The sequence below is a fragment of the Watersipora subatra genome, chromosome 7, assembly GCF_963576615.1.
Source record: "Watersipora subatra chromosome 7, tzWatSuba1.1, whole genome shotgun sequence".
In the NCBI taxonomy this organism is placed as follows: domain Eukaryota; kingdom Metazoa; phylum Bryozoa; class Gymnolaemata; order Cheilostomatida; family Watersiporidae; genus Watersipora; species Watersipora subatra.
The window spans coordinates 60,786,143-60,805,797 of record NC_088714.1 but is presented as its reverse complement, the minus strand read 5'-3'; the positions used below and the strand labels follow the sequence as shown (position 1 = coordinate 60,805,797).

At 31.9% G+C, this 19,655-nt stretch overlaps 1 protein-coding gene across 1 annotated transcript; it reads left to right on the top strand.

The window, feature by feature from the left end:
* The first annotated feature begins 1,001 nt into the window (after positions 1-1,001).
* Positions 1,002-18,504, top strand: LOC137400944 (sodium-dependent organic anion transporter-like). The gene is made up of 9 exons (XM_068087282.1): positions 1,002-1,218; positions 6,248-6,453; positions 7,896-8,042; positions 9,976-10,150; positions 12,266-12,484; positions 15,675-15,758; positions 15,999-16,146; positions 16,697-16,850; positions 18,073-18,504. Exons 1-9 carry the CDS (start codon positions 1,002-1,004, stop codon positions 18,130-18,132), a joined length of 1,410 nt encoding a protein of 469 aa, XP_067943383.1. The 3' UTR covers positions 18,133-18,504.
* Positions 18,505-19,655: the final 1,151 nt, after the last annotated feature.

Below are 19,655 nucleotides of genomic sequence, written 5' to 3'. Positions count from 1 at the left end.
GGAGATTACTGAGACTTACCTTGTGAAATTTTTGTGCAATCATATCAATTAAAAGCTAGAATGTCAGATTTTAAATAGTTAATATTCATTTAATAGCTCTTGTTCGATAATACACACTATACCACTATAGTGCTATTTCAGTGTTTGTCTTTTGGAGCTTAGAGAGTTTACAAACCCGATGTCAAGCCAGATGTATAAACCAGGAAACTCAGACTAAGATTTTAAGCCATACATTTTATTTCAGCTCATTGCATTTTCATATGTTTGTATGTAAAAGCATTTTAGGGTAGTGGTTGTCTAATCACATGAGATCACTTTAAGTTTTCAGCTAACCCTGCATACATACCTTATAAAATGTATGCTTGCAATGAGTAACTCCAGTTTCGTATAAGAGATTTGCAAACGAAACCCAATTTTTAGTTTCAGTAAACCCATATTTGCTATTTGCTGTAGTTTTTCAAATAACTTTTTATGCAATGTTTGTCATTTTAAATTTCCATAAATCTGCAACTGATTGAAAGTCGGCATACATTTATGGCAACCTATTTTTACGGGATCTCTTGTAGGTATCATGCAGACAGAGTATCCTATCATAAGGCAGTCATTCTGACTACCACTTGGACTATGAAGTGTGTTCATAACAAGTGCACTTTTTGGTGACTGGGGTGTGAATGAGAACAATCTTATGTAGCAACTTCAATTGAACATCATTGTCGTTATTCTTTACCATAGCCTTAAAATCCATTTCCAATATGTTTGTTCATGGACTTTTAGACGCAGCTAAATAACTCATTGGATGGCATAGCTACTGTACAATCATGACAACATGACTGATGTTTGGTTTTGCCTGAAGGAGTTGCAGGTAGTGCCTTGGTGGAAAATTTGGTAATATGCAGTAGCTCTGTGTAGGTATGACCTATTTTTATACAATAATTATGCAAATATTCTCACAAGTCTTAGATTCATGCTTGCTCTCATTGCATGATTAGCAAGCAGCAAAAATGTTCAAGTTTATAGTCATCTGCTTATGCCTGGGTCACCTTTTACCAGTTGGGGGTGAAGAGTTGATGATTTCGCCGATAGTATCAGGGTCTATAGAGGTAGACAAAAAACTAACAGCCCTTGTTGAGGGCACCATCCAGTATTTTGACTTCAGGCTCATTCATTGCTTGGACAACGACACCGATTCACGCAATCTCGGAGTATACCTTAAAGAAGGTAAGTTAAGATTTATGCAGAATTAAACTTAATTTTAAAACTTCCCTATAAAATACAAAAAATACGATTACTAACATAACCTGCCTTGTTAGCTAGAAGGTCGTTGAGATTGTGAATGATATTTAAAAGTACGCGAAAAATAGATTGTTGGTGATTGTTTTATTTTGCACTTTTCACTCGAACTCACTGACCAAAATACTTATATGTTTTGTTCTTCTTGTTCTGAAAACTAAACAGTCCTTAAACAAAGTAAGACTTGCCTGTTTGTATATGATAACATTTATTATCTTATTAGAGTATCAGCAAATGTCTTCCTAAAGAATGAGATGAGCACTCATGACAAAATCAAAAGTTCACTTTCATCATTTCATCCTTTAGCTACAAAATTTGGCGCAAATTTTATCTTATTTTGTGCATATTACGGTTTTTGAGTGTTTTTAGCAATTTTTATAGTGTGAAAAAAAAGTCATAGAATCTGCAAAAATACTTTTAAAGATTTCAGTGCAAAAGTCTAAACATTAAAATGCAAAACAATTTACAGTTTTTAAAATCATTTATATCTTTTTATATACATGTATCCTTCATATACATATGTATATAATATATATATTTACATGTATATGTATCCTTGTTGTAGGCAACTGCTTTGACTATCTGATTTGGATTCTAGTGGTTATGGCTTCATATACATATGTATATAATATATATATTTATATGTATATATATATGTATATATATATATATATATATATATATATATATATATATATATATATATATATATATATATATATATATATATATATATACATATATATATGCCACTTCATACCAAAAGCTTTCAGATAATACGGTGTAGAAGTGCAATGACATGATCATTTACGCTTACGTGAAATCCTAAAATATCTACATTATTAAATCACACACTCTCATTGTGTGTCTGTCTGTTAGTCTGCATAGATGGTACGCGCTTCCACATGTTTTTTTCAATTTTATCCAAACTTTACACTCATATGCTCTGTGCCTCTTTTCAGGCTGCTAAAAATATTTGGTGCCAAAACCAAAATATTTCGGTTTTTATGTTTTTAAAAACCAAATAAAGTGTAATTTTTAAAAACCGGATAGATGTAGTTGCAGAGACCCTATTAGAGGCACTCAATATGTTTATTGCTTTTTCTACATATGTTAGAACTATACTCATATAGAGTATTCTTGGCTGCTGAGCTGCTTCTCTTCAGTCTTCCGAACCAGCAGCTTTTTTACCAAATTGTCAAAAAAATTAAACTACCTTTAATTTAGAATTTTGATTAAATTAAAATCAAATACCTGTTGTAGAAAAAGAATAAATATTTAGAGGAAAATAGGATAAACAAGATAATTAATTTTGTGACTGTTGAAGTCGGTCACATTATATCCGCATGACCTTTACGGTATTTCTCATAGCATACTCGGAAACATTTATAACTAGTTTACATAACTATATCCATTGCAGACTTTAACGTTAGTTGTAATCTAGGGTTGTTTTTCTCCTTAACGGTATGATTTAATGTTTCCTGCACAAAATGTGTCTGTTTGATAGTTTTTTATAACTGTAAAAGCAGTCTGTTTAAAACATGTTTTTTTAAAAGACCGGATTACTAAACAATCTATTGAAAGAGTTTGTGCAGCAACCAGCTTTACAAACATGACTCCGATTTGGCTACAAATGCACACTAGTTTCACTCAATCGATTTACACACTGTCAGGTATGTATGTGCCCACACACTCCTGCATGCACATGCTCTTCAGATAACCTCCACCAACTAGCTACAAGCAGATGAACACAAAGTAAAAATAAATATAAATACAGCTAGACATTTATTTAGATATTGTTATTTGTAACAAATAAAAAAATTAAAGCATTAGGAAAAATTTACCTAAAGTTAGCTACAAGAAAGTGTGGCAAACCAGAACACTTGACACGGCCAGGTTACCAAATGAGTGAACAATTTTAATAAAAGATGGAGACCAAAAGGAGAATGCTTAATTTAGAATTTTTGTTTTAGGCTGACATGAAGTTGAATTTGGAAAATAAGTATTATACCTATTATACGTTTGAAATAACTTTTGAAAACTTTTTTATCATTTGAAATTTCACAGCTACCATTTCTACTGATCTAACTAGTGAAGACACAAAACTATTTTATCAGGAACTTACGGGCATTCGATATCAGCAGTGCTTAGATTTCATCGAATATTTCATTGACTTTTATTAATGTCTGTAGCTGTCGTACTGTACTGTCGCTGGCTGTGCACAACGACAATACATTATAAGATCTCGTCTGTGGATGATCTCATGATTGATTTATAATGTACTGTCACTGGCTGTGCACAGCCAGCGACAGTACATTATAAATTGTGATTTTTATTTTGCGGTTTGATTAGTTTCAAAGCAATGTTGCTACTTTAGTTTGTAAACTTTGAAGATAGATATTTGTCTCTAACAAAGTAAAATTGAAACTGAGTAATGTAAAGTGTTCTTCCTAAAATTATAACTATACAGATGATTACCTCTTTTAGCTTCAACCCTTCGTTACTGAAATAAAGTGTGCATCCTGATGCGGCATTAGTTGCCAGGGTGACTGCGCTCATTGTAAGTTATATCAACTGTTATTTGTCTCATAACACCTACAGTGCATAGAAACCAAGCCGAGTGTCTCAGGAAACTTTCAAAAATAAATATGTTTCCTTTTGCCTGTTAGGCAGTGTCTACCGTTGCAGGCCAAAAATTTTTGTTTAAACAATGGAAATGCGTTAATAATGCCTGAATAATTAAAACTTTTCTAAATCATCAACTTATATATATCTATAAAAAATTTGCAAAGGATTCAGTGCTGTACTACTGTTTGTTGAGTTTTCCAACATTGAAATACAAGCTAATTTAGATAGCTTTATTAAAATTACTAATTTTATTTCAAACAGAAATGTTTTAAAAATTATGTTACACAAGAGTCATAGAAAAGAAAAAAGAAGGGCAACAGCTAGGCAATCAAACCAAATAAATAGTTTGATGTACAGTCATACTTCGACTTACGAGCTTAATGCGTTCCGAAACTGAGCTCATATGTTAATTTACTCGCATGTTGGTGCAATTCATTTATATATAGAACAATTAAATATATATTGCTTAGTTTCTATACTCTTAAAAAATGCAAATAAAACACGCAAAACAAGATATTGTAACAGAAAGAACAAGTTGGTTATTGTCCTAACTTACCACAAGCTTTTAAAAAGCAACAAATAAAAAATAATGCAAGGAAATGTGATTAATTAAAATGTAAAATTAATTACATACAATAGCAGCTAACGCTAGCATTTGCCAGAGAGGGAGATATCCTAGGGAGTTATAGAGAGTTATCCTTCATTACAACAGTTGACTTTGATAAATTTGGATTTTATCAGTCCTAAAAGACAAACTTAGAAGCAAACCTAAAAGCAAACTTTCATTTTAACTTAACGTAATTAAAATTTCATAGTTAGAAGTTTCTCGATAGTTAGCCAATTTTCCTTTGTTTCGCTTTCACGACTAGCCGGCCGTTTTAAGATAAACCTATCTGAGGACGTTTACCTTTGTCGCCCTTTCAACATGTTGCGATTAGGACGAACACGGGTGTCCTCACAAACGGTTAATGTACGACCACTAGCCAACTTGTCTGAATGTTTATAGTTTTAATAGATAGCACCGGCCTTTTCACATAGCATCGTTCAGTTACACTGTCACCGGCCAATTGTTTATCTTTTATCCAATTCCTGAGCAGTCTCTCCATCAGCGGTCGTGAAGATCGCTGCGCCGTTTAGAAACTATGGTTAGCCCTTTTGCGAACTTAATAAATGCCCTGAATATAATCCTTCTGATAATTGTGGATGTATTTCTGTCATATTGCTGAGCTAACTCAATCACGCATGCACATTTCGCATATTTTTCAATAATTTTTCGTTTAATATCAATTGTTATCATTTGCTTTTTCTTTGCATTTCATCTTGCATTTTACTGGCAAACTTTCGGTCTACGCACAGTACTTTTGATTCACATAATTCTGCACTGGAAATCGCGCACAAAAACACTTTACAAAAGTATAACCTGAGCAGTTGACAAATACAGAGTGATGCTGTTCTCATAAAACACCTCTGGCATACTTGGCAACTGACTCACGTGCTCGTATCTCAAACACGGCTTGTATGTTAGTGCTAAAACTTGCCTAAAAGCTGGCTGTATCTCAAGTTTCTCGTACATTGAAGCACTCGTAAGTTGAAGTATCACTGTATAAGGTTTAAAACATTTTTCTTTGCTAATTAGAATATTATCTTAAATATGGTTTGACATATAGTGTTTAAAACACATTTCTTTGCTAAGAGAATGATTGAGGTGGGAGACTGTTAAAGCAGCAATATTAGCAAATAATCGTTAGATGTTGTATACAATCAGTTCATATCATGTAAGATGAAATGAGTTGAACAACCTGTAATTATCATGTAAAATATGAGGACACAAACTATGAAAGATCTTGGTTCATCAATAAAACTTTGTAACAAATGACCATTTTGAGAGATAAGCTGCTTATTGAACTGAGTAGGTTGATTTGTTGTTATCGAGTACATCTGGTGGAATGTAAATTTACCTTTGGCAAGCTTCCATACAAAGATATTGGAGCAACACCTGGATGTGCCAGTAACGAAGTGATACGCTGGGCTGGGCGTAGGGCGCTATAGTAGGCCTATAGCAATGGTTGTACGAAACCTTATTTCAAGGTGTTGTACAATCTTCGTTATAGTATAGCAATGGTTGTACCACGACTTATCTCAAGGTGTTACTTTTCCATACAAAGCAACCGGAAATCAAGGCCTATGAGACCACAAGTTCAAGGTCGCTGGAGATGTGGGAATGTGTCACTCTACTAGCACTGTATGGAAACTTAACTTGTCTAGTACTACTAACGCTGCCGTTAATCTTCCTCTGACAGTTTTAATTGACTCAATGCATCTATTTTAGGTCATGAGCGAACCCTCGATTATCCCATTACTGTACACGGTGTGCCATGCCTTACCAATGATACAGATGTGTTGGGAGTAAATGCTTCCATTATTGCTAAAAACCTCGGATTTGTGACCTTGACATTTCAAGATGAAGAATCTCATGATGTCTATACCGATTATTCTCTCGGTGTTAGAAGGTCACCTCCAAAGCCTCAAGATAAGGTAGAGCTCATCTATTATCCACTTCGCTTCATATAAGTGTAATTTTAGAGTATCAAGTTTTCAACTCAAAACATCACAAAATCTTAAATCCGTCACTGTAAAAAGTGACCATGTAATTCAAATTCTTCGAGACAATCCTGTAGAAAGTGACAATGATATAGATTTGCTGAGAGATGATTTAAGCAAAGAAAAAATTCTCAAAGTTTGTTGTTTATGAAGGTTGATTAAATACTGCTGGTCACAAATAGAAACAAATAGCTGATGTCATAGTTTATAAAATCAAGGGGAATTGACTCAGCTGTTTAACCACAATATAAAATATATGCAGAGGGCTACAAGAATGGAAAGTCTAAAATGCTGATTTCATTTATTTAAGTGTAAATATTTCACAGTGCTCGATCAAAAGACATCAAGTCGGCAAGGATATGCCGAAAGGTCAGGAAAATAGAAAATAGGGCAGCTTTTTAACAGTTCTCATCAAATGTTTTTGTTCCATCCTTATCTTGACACTCAAATATTAAAATATTAAAATAAATAAAATAAAATAAAACACTCAAATATTAAAATATTATAGAGGTAATAGAACCTTCCACTCTGTAACAGTCTCTTTATAGTGTGAAATTTTTTGCTTTGATGGAAAAGGTTAAACATTTTTTTGTATGGAACCCCATGTCAGGAATAGGCAAGCAGTCGACAGTTGCTATGGCAACACATCTTGTTTTTAATGACCTGTTGTGAGCGCCAATTACTAAGGATCAGTCACATAGCTGAATTTTCTCTGCTCCATCAGTTTTATTCCAGCCACATCGACTTAGTAGACTCACCTGTCTTTTATTTTATATGTATTACATAATTTAAAATAGTCTAAGCCAGGTTAAAAGATGAACTTGCACAAGTTTTCAGTAGACTTTAAAAGAAAGTGTTGGTATTTTTTTATTATTTGTCATTGTTTTTAGTGTTTGCTGTGATCTGACTGCCAGGATGGTTTAAGATTAAAATCAACAAAACTTGATTGTGGCTAAAACTGTCAGATCGAGTGAAAGAGTTTTTATGACGCTTTTTGTTTAAAAAGACCAACAGAATAGAGACGCGTAATGTTGTAACTTGAACGCAATAACCAATATCAACTATAGCACCAAGTGACATCATTTCTTATGTATTTTTCTTCTGAGCGTGTTAACAGTGATCAATTTTTGTAGATTATAATCTTAAAACATCCTTACAGTCAGATCACCTCAAACATTAAAAACAATCGCAAATGATAGAAAAATATTGATACTTTTTGATAGAATCTACAAACATTTTTTGCAAGTTTATCTTTAGAGTGGCACTTTCTACATGTAGAAGCAATTGACAACCCTGCAGTGCCTTTTTAGGGCAAACTGACATGTTTCTAGAAGCTGTTGCGCTAATAATTATTTTAATGTCTCATTTCCTCTCAGGTGTATATCTATGGAATCATGGTTCTCACAGCCACAACAACGTTCACATTTGGACTTACTATGGAGCTGGAACGAGTAGCAAAATACCTAAAGAAACCAGTGGCTCCAGCTATTGGCATAGCGTGCCAGTTTATTCTCATGCCTTTGGTTAGTATTTTGAGAGATGGTATTCTGAGAATTTATTTAATGTGAGGTCTACATTACTCATACCAAAAGCATTAAAATGGTTATCTATTTTACAAACTCTTTTTTGGTAATTTACAAAAACTGTTGACTGACTTTATGACACATGGCAGCAGTTTATGTTTAGTGTTTGGGTAATTAAAGTCCTTTACAGTTGTTTAGTTGTAAAACTGTTGCTTAGCAGCTCAATGAGTTCAATGGCTGTACTATAGGCTCACACGCAATTATCCTAAAATACCGTGGACACTCAATTGGTACAATTGTGAGTGGTCTGTCTACCGCGCCGAATGAAGTAAGTTTGAATGACGTATAAAACAAATTTTCCTCATTATTTCTTACCTTGGATTCAAAAGGACAGAAACTGCTTTATTGTATTAACCATTACATATATGATCTATATTATGCATATATCATATAGATTTATACATATCATATGCACTTTATATGTGACATTATTGTGTACTCAATATATATTTTATACACCTGTAGATCATATATTTATACACATGTAAATCATATACTATAGTATCTATATAAATTTAAATGTTTGTCTGTCATTCGTCTGTCCAGGTATAACATTAAATTTTAGGAACGAATAATCCTCTTCATATTGAATTTGAACTTCCAGCACTCAAATTGCAAGTCTACTAACAAACGCGTGTAACCATAAGGCTAAGTTGTTTTTACTTTTTCCGTACCTATTACAATATACATTTGTTCCCCATTCTACCAGATTACAAATCATCACAGAAACCTCAGCAGTAAACCAGCAAAAAGCTTTGCAGCCATAAACATTCTATTGCACATTTGCTAGGCTGTTCTTGTCCAGGCGTTACTTATTGTATAAGTGCCAAACCGTAATCTCCTGAATCTAATTCCATTTCATCCCAATAATATACATTTCAAAACTTCAAATCATCCATTAATGAACCATTGATGATTTATTTTCTACATTTAATTGCTAGTTGTCACCTGTGAGGAAACTCTTCCAGTTCTACCAGCCTATTTACTGCCCTTATCAACATGCTGATAGAAATATTTTTACTATGTGACCACTGCTATGCAACTGTAATTTATAGATGTAGGTCAATATTTTTATTTACTATAAGGTAACTACAGTTAAATTGAATTGGGATCATGCCAGCAACCAAATTAGTGAAATTGGATATGTCAGTATTATTATTACTAGTTTGCTTGGCAATCCAGTCTGCAGTGAGTAATGGAATGTTCATAATTACCTCTTTCGCTACCAAATTAATTTCGTTACGGAGGCATAATTACATATTTGGTAAAACCTAATATTTCACAGGGGCCTGTATAAATCGTCATCACTTTTAAACCAGACGATCTATAAAGAATATTTGAATACCAAATTGACCATAATAAAATTTTACATCAGCTAATGCTATAAAAAATACTACAAATGCTTTGTAGAATAAGACCAAACACTTTTTTGGTCATTTTTGAAAAGACCGTTAGCATGTCCGAGCTGTACGATTTATCAATATTAGCAATCAAGCATTAAAGCTGGTAAAGTATAAATAGCAACAATAATTAGTAGTATTGTTCAATAAAATTCATCCAAAGTCCGTATATCTAAAATTAGTAAAAATTCAGAGCTGCACTGCGTCAACGCCTGCATTCAGGCTGCGTGCATCAGGCTGTGAATTGCAGCCTGGCAAGTGCCAAGCATGAAACAATGTTGTAGATGCCTGAACAACTTTTAGTCAAACAATATGTATCATTTCATTTCAAATAGAGATGTTTACAAAATTATGTCATACTGTACAAAAACCATCGAGCAAAATTTTAAATTTAAGAAGTTTATCAAATAAAATAAATGGCTTAAAGTATAGCAATTGAAACTTTAAGCCTCAACATTTCTAGCTTGTTATAGGTTGGATTCTCAATTGCTTCTACAATGATCAACGAGCATGCGGCGCTGAAACTTGGTATCTTCGCAGCGGCTACAGCTCCAGGAGGTGGTCTATCCAACCTCTTTATCTTTGTTCTCAATGGAGACTTGGATCTGAGTATAACCATGACCTTTATTAGCACCTGCGCAGCTCTAGGTATGTTATTTCATAGCAAACTCAGTTTTCAGATCGATTACAAGAGAAGGAAACTCCAACTAGCCCATATGCTTATTTATGTATGCTTTATAAAGTATTTTCACTCTAACAATAACAAGCATTGATGCCATAAATCAGTGGTGTGTAGTAATTTTGCCAACAGATTCATTTTACCTACTTGACAAAATGATTGCTTAAATTTTTTGCTGTTGTTTTAATAAAGAGGAAAAATATGGAATAAGGAGTTGTCTTACTTTTTTCTTGTAATTGTCAGGATGAAAGAAAGGACAACTATTGATTCTACTTTTTATGAATAAAATAAGCCATTTTTTGTAATGGATCTTTGATCACCAGCCAGAAGTAACATAAACCAGTTAAAACATCAATTATTGAGTGTTCATTAACAATATTCTTAATATCCTGATCAGCTATAGCCTGAGCGCTAGGAAAATTAAATGAAATGGCTCATAGCTGAAAGCTAAGGCTGACTTGTAGAGTAAAAGTGCATTGCATAAATAAATATTTTTATTTTTTGATGGTAATAAACTAAAACAGGTAATTTTTTTTACTATTCAGGCTGTGTAATGACTGGTTGCTGCTAGAGATTGGGTCACTCCAATTGATCAGCACTACTGTAACAATGCTGCCATTTGAATGCAATGTTGCTGACTTATTAGATTGTTACCCTTTTCCTTAAGAAAATACTTTGACAATTTTACAAAACAAATTTGTCTCACAAATTGCCAAAATATAAATTTATGAAAAAATTTGTAAGACTAGTTTCATGATTATTGAGCATTAAAATACATTTGCTAGATGTTCCAGCTTTTTGTTTTAATATGCCAAACTTAGATAATTTTGATCTAAACGCCTAACATATGATGAAAATGTTTTGAAATCTTTAGAAAGTCTCGTACTATCATTGAACTTTTGTAGTTAACTGTTATAAATACCTTAAGTATTTAACTAAGGCTAGCAGCTTGTTCAGGCGTACTTGAACTACTGAATATGAAAACAGCAAGTGGCAAATAACAACAATACGGAAAGTAACTATAGAATTAAATAACGGTTGTTTGATTAAATCAAGTGTCAATATGTTGGGCAGTTATGGCAAGGCCGTATGACAACAGCTAACTATAATCTGTTGATGTTTTAACGGCTATCTGTATATATTTCTCAAAGTTGGTCATGTGTGTATGCCCGTCCAGCTATAGCTATTAAAATCTTAGAATTACAATTCTGCGTTCTGATGGATTTGAACTCACGGCGAACTTGTAAATACGGCAAGTTTTGTATACAGGCGTTCTACCACTGAGCTATGCAAGGCATATTGATCAAAGACATTATCATATATGGTATACCGTATGCACATGCTAAATGACGTATTATTTGAAACTCTACGAATCCTATTAACTCTTTAAAAAGCGATGCTTGTTCGTGTTTTCTTGATTTTATAATTTCAGTTGTTTGTAAGGTTTCATTTCTATATTGCAGTCAAGGCTAATTCGTTTCACGTAGACAATTGTATTTTCTCCGAAGGAAGAGCTTCGACATTCTTTCTCCGTACCATCAGGCAAATACAGTACAATATTTCATTTTTGCATTTGTACCAGTACCGAGAGGTACCAGTATCGCCGTATTCAAAGTTTTGATGAATAGCTTCTGGTGGAACAGTAACCTTTTTTAACCTTAGTAATCGACTAAGTAATTGTTATTATTGATTCAACATATTCATTATTCTTATTTTGTTTCCTCAGTTCATATTAATTGTATCATTACCGAATCATCTTTTATTGTAACCGCAGAGAAACAGACTTGATTCAGCTATTACTTGCTAATTATTTCCCATTTACATTTAAACCCTTTAATTGTTGTTTTATTTTTTTTAATTTATTTCAACTACACGAAACACTTTTCTCATGATATGTAGTTTGAAAGTTAGAATAGCAAATGTTGTAATATGTTAAGTACAAATAGTTTTTCTATCCAAAAGCTTTCATTACCCAGGCAACGCTTGGTAATACAGCTAATTACAGAATCAGCTGGAAATATTTAAGTTATTTTTGAATGAGACGGTAGCATTACTAAAATAGAAGACACACCTTTGACTTTCAGCCTTCCTCCCAACCTGGATGTACACCATTGGTCGGTATATTCTTAAAGACTCTGATGTGAAGCTACCATTCGTTAATATTGTTCAAACCTTAGCTCTGCTGATTGTGCCTCTAGCCATAGGTGCTCTTATTAAGAGGTTTCTACCAAAGGTAACAAAGGCTCTATTGTACATACAGAAGCCAGCAATTGCGACTACCATGAGCTTCATTATTGGCTATGGTGAGTGTTTTACTAACAAATTCTAAAACTGGAGCTTATTAGATATTAGTACTTATTATTATTATTACTTATTACTTTGTTATCAATATTCAAAGCCATTTAAAGCAAAAGATACTAAAGAATTTTTTTTTTTTTTGAAAATACAAAAAAAATTAAAATACAAAAGTACTAAAGTAAACTATATGTATTGAAAGAATAAATTTAACCTTTTGCATAACGCTGATCTATAAGGTAAATTGGCACAGTGCTGGTGTCTGTTATCAGTTGTCATAGTTTTTTGGGAAATAGGTGTGTATCAGATGATTGATCAGATTGGAGATAGAGCTAAACCATTAAAACAAACCATTTTTTGAGGTCACTATATATGGCTACACGAAATCACGGTTTGTTTAGATATGAGCTGTAGCTTTAGATATGATGTATATATGTAGTTTAGATACGATGTATATATGTAGTTTAGGTACGATGTATATATGTAGTTTAGATACGATGTATATATGTAGTGTAGATACAATGTATATATGTAGTTTAGATACGATGTATATATGTAGTTTAGATATGATGTATATATGTAGTTTAGATACGATGTATATATGTAGTTTAGATACGATGTATATATGTAGTTTAGATACGATGTATATATGTAGTTTAGATACGATGTATATATGTAGTTTAGATACGATGTATATATGTAGTTTAGATACGATGTATATATGTAGTTTAGATACGATGTATATATGTAGTTTAGATACGATGTATATATGTAGTTTAGATACGATGTGTATATGTAGTTTAGATACGATGTATATATGTAGTTTAGATACGATGTATATATGTAGTTTAGACACGATGTATATATGTAGTTTAGATACGATGTATATATGTAGTTTAGATACGATGTATATATGTAGTTTAGATACGATGTATATATGTAGTTTAGATACGATGTATATATGTAGTTTAGATACGATGTATATATGTAGTTTAGATACGATGTGTATATGTAGTTTAGATACGATGTGTATATGTAGTTTAGATACGATGTATATATGTAGTTTAGATACGATGTATATATGTAGTTTAGATACGATGTGTATATGTAGTTTAGATACGATGTGTATATGTAGTTTAGATACGATGTATATATGTAGTTTAGATACGATGTATATATGTAGTTTAGACACGATGTATATATGTAGTTTAGATACGATGTATATATGTAGTTTAGATACGATGTATATATGTAGTTTAGATACGATGTATATATGTAGTTTAGATACGATGTATATATGTAGTTTAGATACGATGTATATATGTAGTTTAGATACGATGTGTATATGTAGTTTAGATACGATGTGTATATGTAGTTTAGATACGATGTATATATGTAGTTTAGATACGATGTATATATGTAGTTTAGATACGATGTATATATGTAGTTTAGATATGATGTATATATGTAGTTTAGATACGATGTATATATGTAGTTTAGATACGATGTATATATGTAGTTTAGATACGATGTATATATGTAGTTTAGATACGATGTATATATGTAGTTTAGATACGATGTATATATGTAGTTTAGATACGATGTATATATGTAGTTTAGATACGATGTATATATGTAGTTTAGATACGATGTATATATGTAGTTTAGATATGATGTATATATGTAGTTTAGATACGATGTATATATGTAGTTTAGATAAGATGTATATATGTAGTTTAGATACGATGTATATATGTAGTTTAGATACGATGTATATATGTAGTTTAGATACGATGTGTATATGTAGTTTAGATACAATGAATATATGTAGTTTAGATACGATGTATATATGTAGCTTTAGATACGATGTATATATGTAGTTTAGATACAATGAATATATGTAGTTTAGATACAATGAATATATGTAGTTTAGATACGATGTATATATGTAGCTTTAGATACAATGTATATATGTAGTTTAGATACGATGTATATATGTAGTTTAGATACGATGTATATATGTAGTTTAGATACGATGTGTATATGTAGTTTAGATACAATGAATATATGTAGTTTAGATACGATGTATATATGTAGTTTAGATACGATGTATATATGTAGTTTAGATACGATGTATATATGTAGTTTAGATACGATGTATATATGTAGTTTAGATACGATGTATATATGTAGTTTAGATACGATGTATATATGTAGTTTAGATACGATGTATATATGTAGTTTAGATACGATGTATATATGTAGTTTAGATACGATGTATATATGTAGTTTAGATACGATGTATATATGTAGTTTAGATACGATGTATATATGTAGTTTAGATACGATGTGTATATGTAGTTTAGATACGATGTATATATGTAGTTTAGATACGATGTATATATGTAGTTTAGATACGATGTATATATGTAGTTTAGATACGATGTATATATGTAGTTTAGATACGATGTATATATGTAGTTTAGATACGATGTGTATATGTAGTTTAGATACGATGTATATATGTAGTTTAGATACGATGTATATATGTAGTTTAGATACGATGTATATATGTAGTTTAGATACGATGTGTATATGTAGTTTAGATACGATGTATATATGTAGTTTAGATACGATGTATATATGTAGTTTAGATACGATGTATATATGTAGTTTAGATACGATGTATATATGTAGTTTAGATACGATGTATATATGTAGTTTAGATACGATGTATATATGTAGTTTAGATACGATGTATATATGTAGTTTAGATACGATGTGTATATGTAGTTTAGATACGATGTATATATGTAGTTTAGATACGATGTATATATGTAGTTTAGATACGATGTATATATGTAGTTTAGATACGATGTATATATGTAGTTTAGATATGATGTATATATGTAGTTTAGATATGATGTATATATGTAGATTAGATACGATGTGTATATGTAGTTTAGATACGATGTATATATGTAGTTTAGATACAATTTTGCAGCACCCACATCTCATTGGCTAAGTTTGTTGTTTATTTGTAGCATTGTTAGATACCTTGTCATAAAAGCTTACTACGCATGCATATAGTTTTGGATACAAATCATCCATTTGAAATTTAGCAATATTTTCTATGAGAAAATTACGTTTTGTGCCTGTGAAAAGTTACTTTAATATGTTAGTCTTTTTCCTTTGTAGGAACTTGGGTAAATTTGTACGCCTTCAAGCTTGTGTTTCTTGATCTTACGCTGACTCTTTGCTGTTTCTTCTTACCTTACATTGGTAAGTTTCTAATTCAGTAATGGCAACACTTAGCTAAACTTTACAATGCAATACTTATCTATGCTTTACAATGCAATACTTAGCTAAGCTTTACAATGCAATACTTAGCTGTGCTTTACAATGCAATACTTAGCTATGCTTTACAATGCAATACTTATCTAAGCATTTTAACTCAAGACGTAACTGTACTTTCTCGCTCTACATTGAATTTCGAACTCATCTGTATTGTTTCATATTTAGCTGGGATATTAGGCTTCCTCATCGCCCTAGCCTGTCAGCAAGGATCAAAACTCGCCCTAACTATTGGAGTAGAGACAGCAGTACAGAATCTCAATATCGCTATCATACTGCTGCGGTCTTCCCTTCCACCACCTTGGGGTGACATCAGGTCAGAAAAAGAAATAGTGTTACTTTTACAACATAATTTTATCAATCGAATATTTCATAAGATTTTTAATTTTCTACGCTTGAACCTAAGAAAATAGCATTAGTGAAAAATTATGTTAAGAATTGTTTTGGTGAATAACAAACAGTTTTCACTTACTTAGCAAAAATGTTTCACCATATTCAAATGTACTATTATATTTGTTTCTGTTTGTTGTATTTCAGGTAACAATAAAATATAAATTGTAACTAAATCAAGTAAAAACAATTTTGGGGTTTAATTTGATCGTTTCCTCATACTTGAGGTAAAACTATACTGGATGTGGCTGATTCTGTTTGCATTTAAGCTTTGCAGAATTTAGTTGTGTTTTGCATCTTTACCCAAAGATGGTAGATACATAAACAGATTAGTTCAGCATGCATAGAGTTGTTTTCTCTCTTTTAAAGGAATATAGCCAAGTTGGAAAGTCAAGTCGTAATATTTTCTCTTTTGCTTGCATAAAAATGAAATGACTCGTCATATCACCATATTTAGGTAATTAATTTGTTTTCAGCTCCGCCATTCCAATTGCCATCATAATGTGCACATTTGCACCGTTTCCCTTCATGGCTGCTGGAAGGTTGATATATGTTCTGGTAAAAAAGAATAAGAAAAAAGGTGATGAAACAAAGGAAGTAGCGGAGAACCCAGATGAACCAGATGCGGAGGTCAGTTTTCATGTAATTAAAGTGTAAAGTTGATCAACATGCACTTGTATTTTTTAGTCATCCATCATTTTGTTAAAGTTGTATAATCTTATACAGAACTGTTATAAAAGGATAATTTAATGATCATTAGTGAGCCTTTGATCTCCCATTAAGAGAATTTTGTGAGCACTGACGCCATTTAAAAGTATTGCATTAAAAGTTTATTTTTGAGAAATTCAAAGTGAAGTGTTTTGTCTTTCGAGTAACACAAGTTTTGTTTTGCTTTCAAAGAAAAAAATGCTGTTGTTGTAAATTCTCACCGCGTCTTCACCAGATAAAAGAAAAAAGCTCTGTAAAACAACTCTGTATAAATATGCCTTGAGCGTCCATAAACCGAGAAAGCAGCATAATCCTATAAAACCATTTTAGAGGCTTGGCCTTCCAAAGTTAATCTGACGCCTTCAGCCCAAGTGCCTAAAACCTAGCCGAGCACATGAGAGACACCTGCATGTACAACAACTGCATTTTTGAGTTTTTAAAAAAAGACATTTATCTTTTGTTCCCAAATCTATAATAAAGAAACAGTCATTCTAGACAAAATTCTATGGTAAACTTTAAATATAAGTTTGAAAAAATTATTGATATCCACTAAATCTGTAGAAAGGAATATTTCTAAGTTCTTTTTTTAACAGACAATGCAAAAATATTTAGGTCATACATTGTCTTTTTAATTTTTAACAGATCTAACCAGAAAGCATTTTGCTTTTAATTCAATTAGCTTTTTAGATGTAAATTGAAGGTATAATTTATCTAAACATATTTTTGCTTGAGAAAAAGGATGAATAAAATTTGAAGAAAATTGAAATTAGAATTAATTTATATTTACTGCATATGCTTTTACTAACAATAGTGAGCTTTACTGCGGTATTTTTCTAAAAATATTATGACGTTTTATTGACAAGGCCTCAGAAAATCAATATTTTACAAATTTGTTTGCATCTTTTTCTTTAAGTTTTATTGGACAATTTGACTAATATGTTTGTCATTTATGCTTGTTCAAGAACTGATCAGTGAACTTAAACGTGACATGATTTTGCTGATAGAAGCAAGCTTTGAATTTTTGAATAATTAAAGTAGTAACTGTGGCATGATTTCAACTTATGTTTTGATAATTGTGAAAAAGACACCGTCGTAATGTGTGTATAAACAATGTCAACTTACTTGTCAAATTACTCTGTTTTAGATGAAGGACGGAATAGACAATCCTATTCCAGTTACTAAAGAAGACTTCACCACCATTTAAAACAGGTCACTTCAACGCTGGACACGGACTAAATTATATACAAAGCCTTCATTAGCTTCAACTTTGTATCCGCAACAACTTAAACCTTAGATCTGTAACAAGTTAAACGTCATGTCTGGTACAGGTTAAACTTCTTTTATGCAAAAATTTAAACCACAGATGTTCAACAATTTAAACCTAAAAGGCACATAAACTTAAATTTTGTTTCTACTCTATTTTATATGTATTTTTTTCACAAATATTTAGCTCATTTCCAACTAACAGATTTTAACATTCACATAAATGCTGACTTGGGTCTGCTGGTCTTTTGCTCCTAAATCTTTCCAACAGCCTGAAGTGATTATTGAGAGATTTTATAAATTACTGTTAAACAATACAGATTATTTATTTTCTACAATTATTTGGAATTATCACTTCCTCTTATACAGTATTGCAAGTCGGTGAGTAATTTTTGTTTGTAGTTATGTGACTATTAATAATACTAACCTGGTGAATTCCAATAAGCTTTAATTAATCACCTGTGTACCTAATATATCAGAGACAAAAGTAATCAAAACAATAACCAGGCTCAGATAATTAAAAGAAAAAAATTGATCAAAGTAAATTTGTTAAATATCTGCTTTTAGCTCATGATTAATTTGTTAAACATTGAATTTCATTAAAATTTGCGTTAAATACGTTCTTAGTAGGGCAAACTTTTGTCAATAAAGTCAATTTTACATGTTTGGATCACTTTAAAACACAAAAATACCATGTATGAGTACTGTAGGTACATTATTAGCCGAGTTGAAAAGTCAATAAATTGTCCATTTTCTCTTTTAGGCCAATTTTTACACTTTGGAGTCAGTTTTAACTCTGTCTGCATACTAGAAATTCAGAATTTTCTCTTACTAAGGTATTTGGGTACGTATTCTCCTTTTCTAATGGGAAATTTGGAGGGTTTGTTCTTATGGTTCTATTTATTATGTATAAGATGAGTCAGCATGGCGTGATGAAACCCTGCTCAAGCCACTGGTTGGTATTTATAGCATCCACTGTCCAATTATATGACTAGTATGCAGTCAGTTTTAGACTGACAAAGATGCCAAAAGCTAAGCAATTGGCTCATGAAAAGGTTCTTCAGATTGTTAGAGAGTTTCCTACCGAGTTCACCAAGATACCAGGCAATGAGCTGTATTGTAAAATTTGCAGTTGTGCTGTATGGTAAAATTTGCAGTTGTCATAAACCATTTTTTATGGAAAGCCATCAGACAACTGCCAAGCACAAGGAACAAGTGAAACATCCAAACCAGTCAACGCAAAAGTTCTTACCAACAGCAGTTTCAGATCTTGCTTGTCTGCAAGTATACCTCTGCATAACCTACACAATAAAGCTCTGAGTAAGTTATTTAAAAACATTGGTCACAGTTTCCCTTCAGCAACTACGTGTAAAAACTAAGTTGGTGAATGAGCTGGTGCAGATGCAGAGAAACTGAAAGATTGTTTACTTGGAAAGGAGATAGAGGGTAACTGACAGAAGTGAC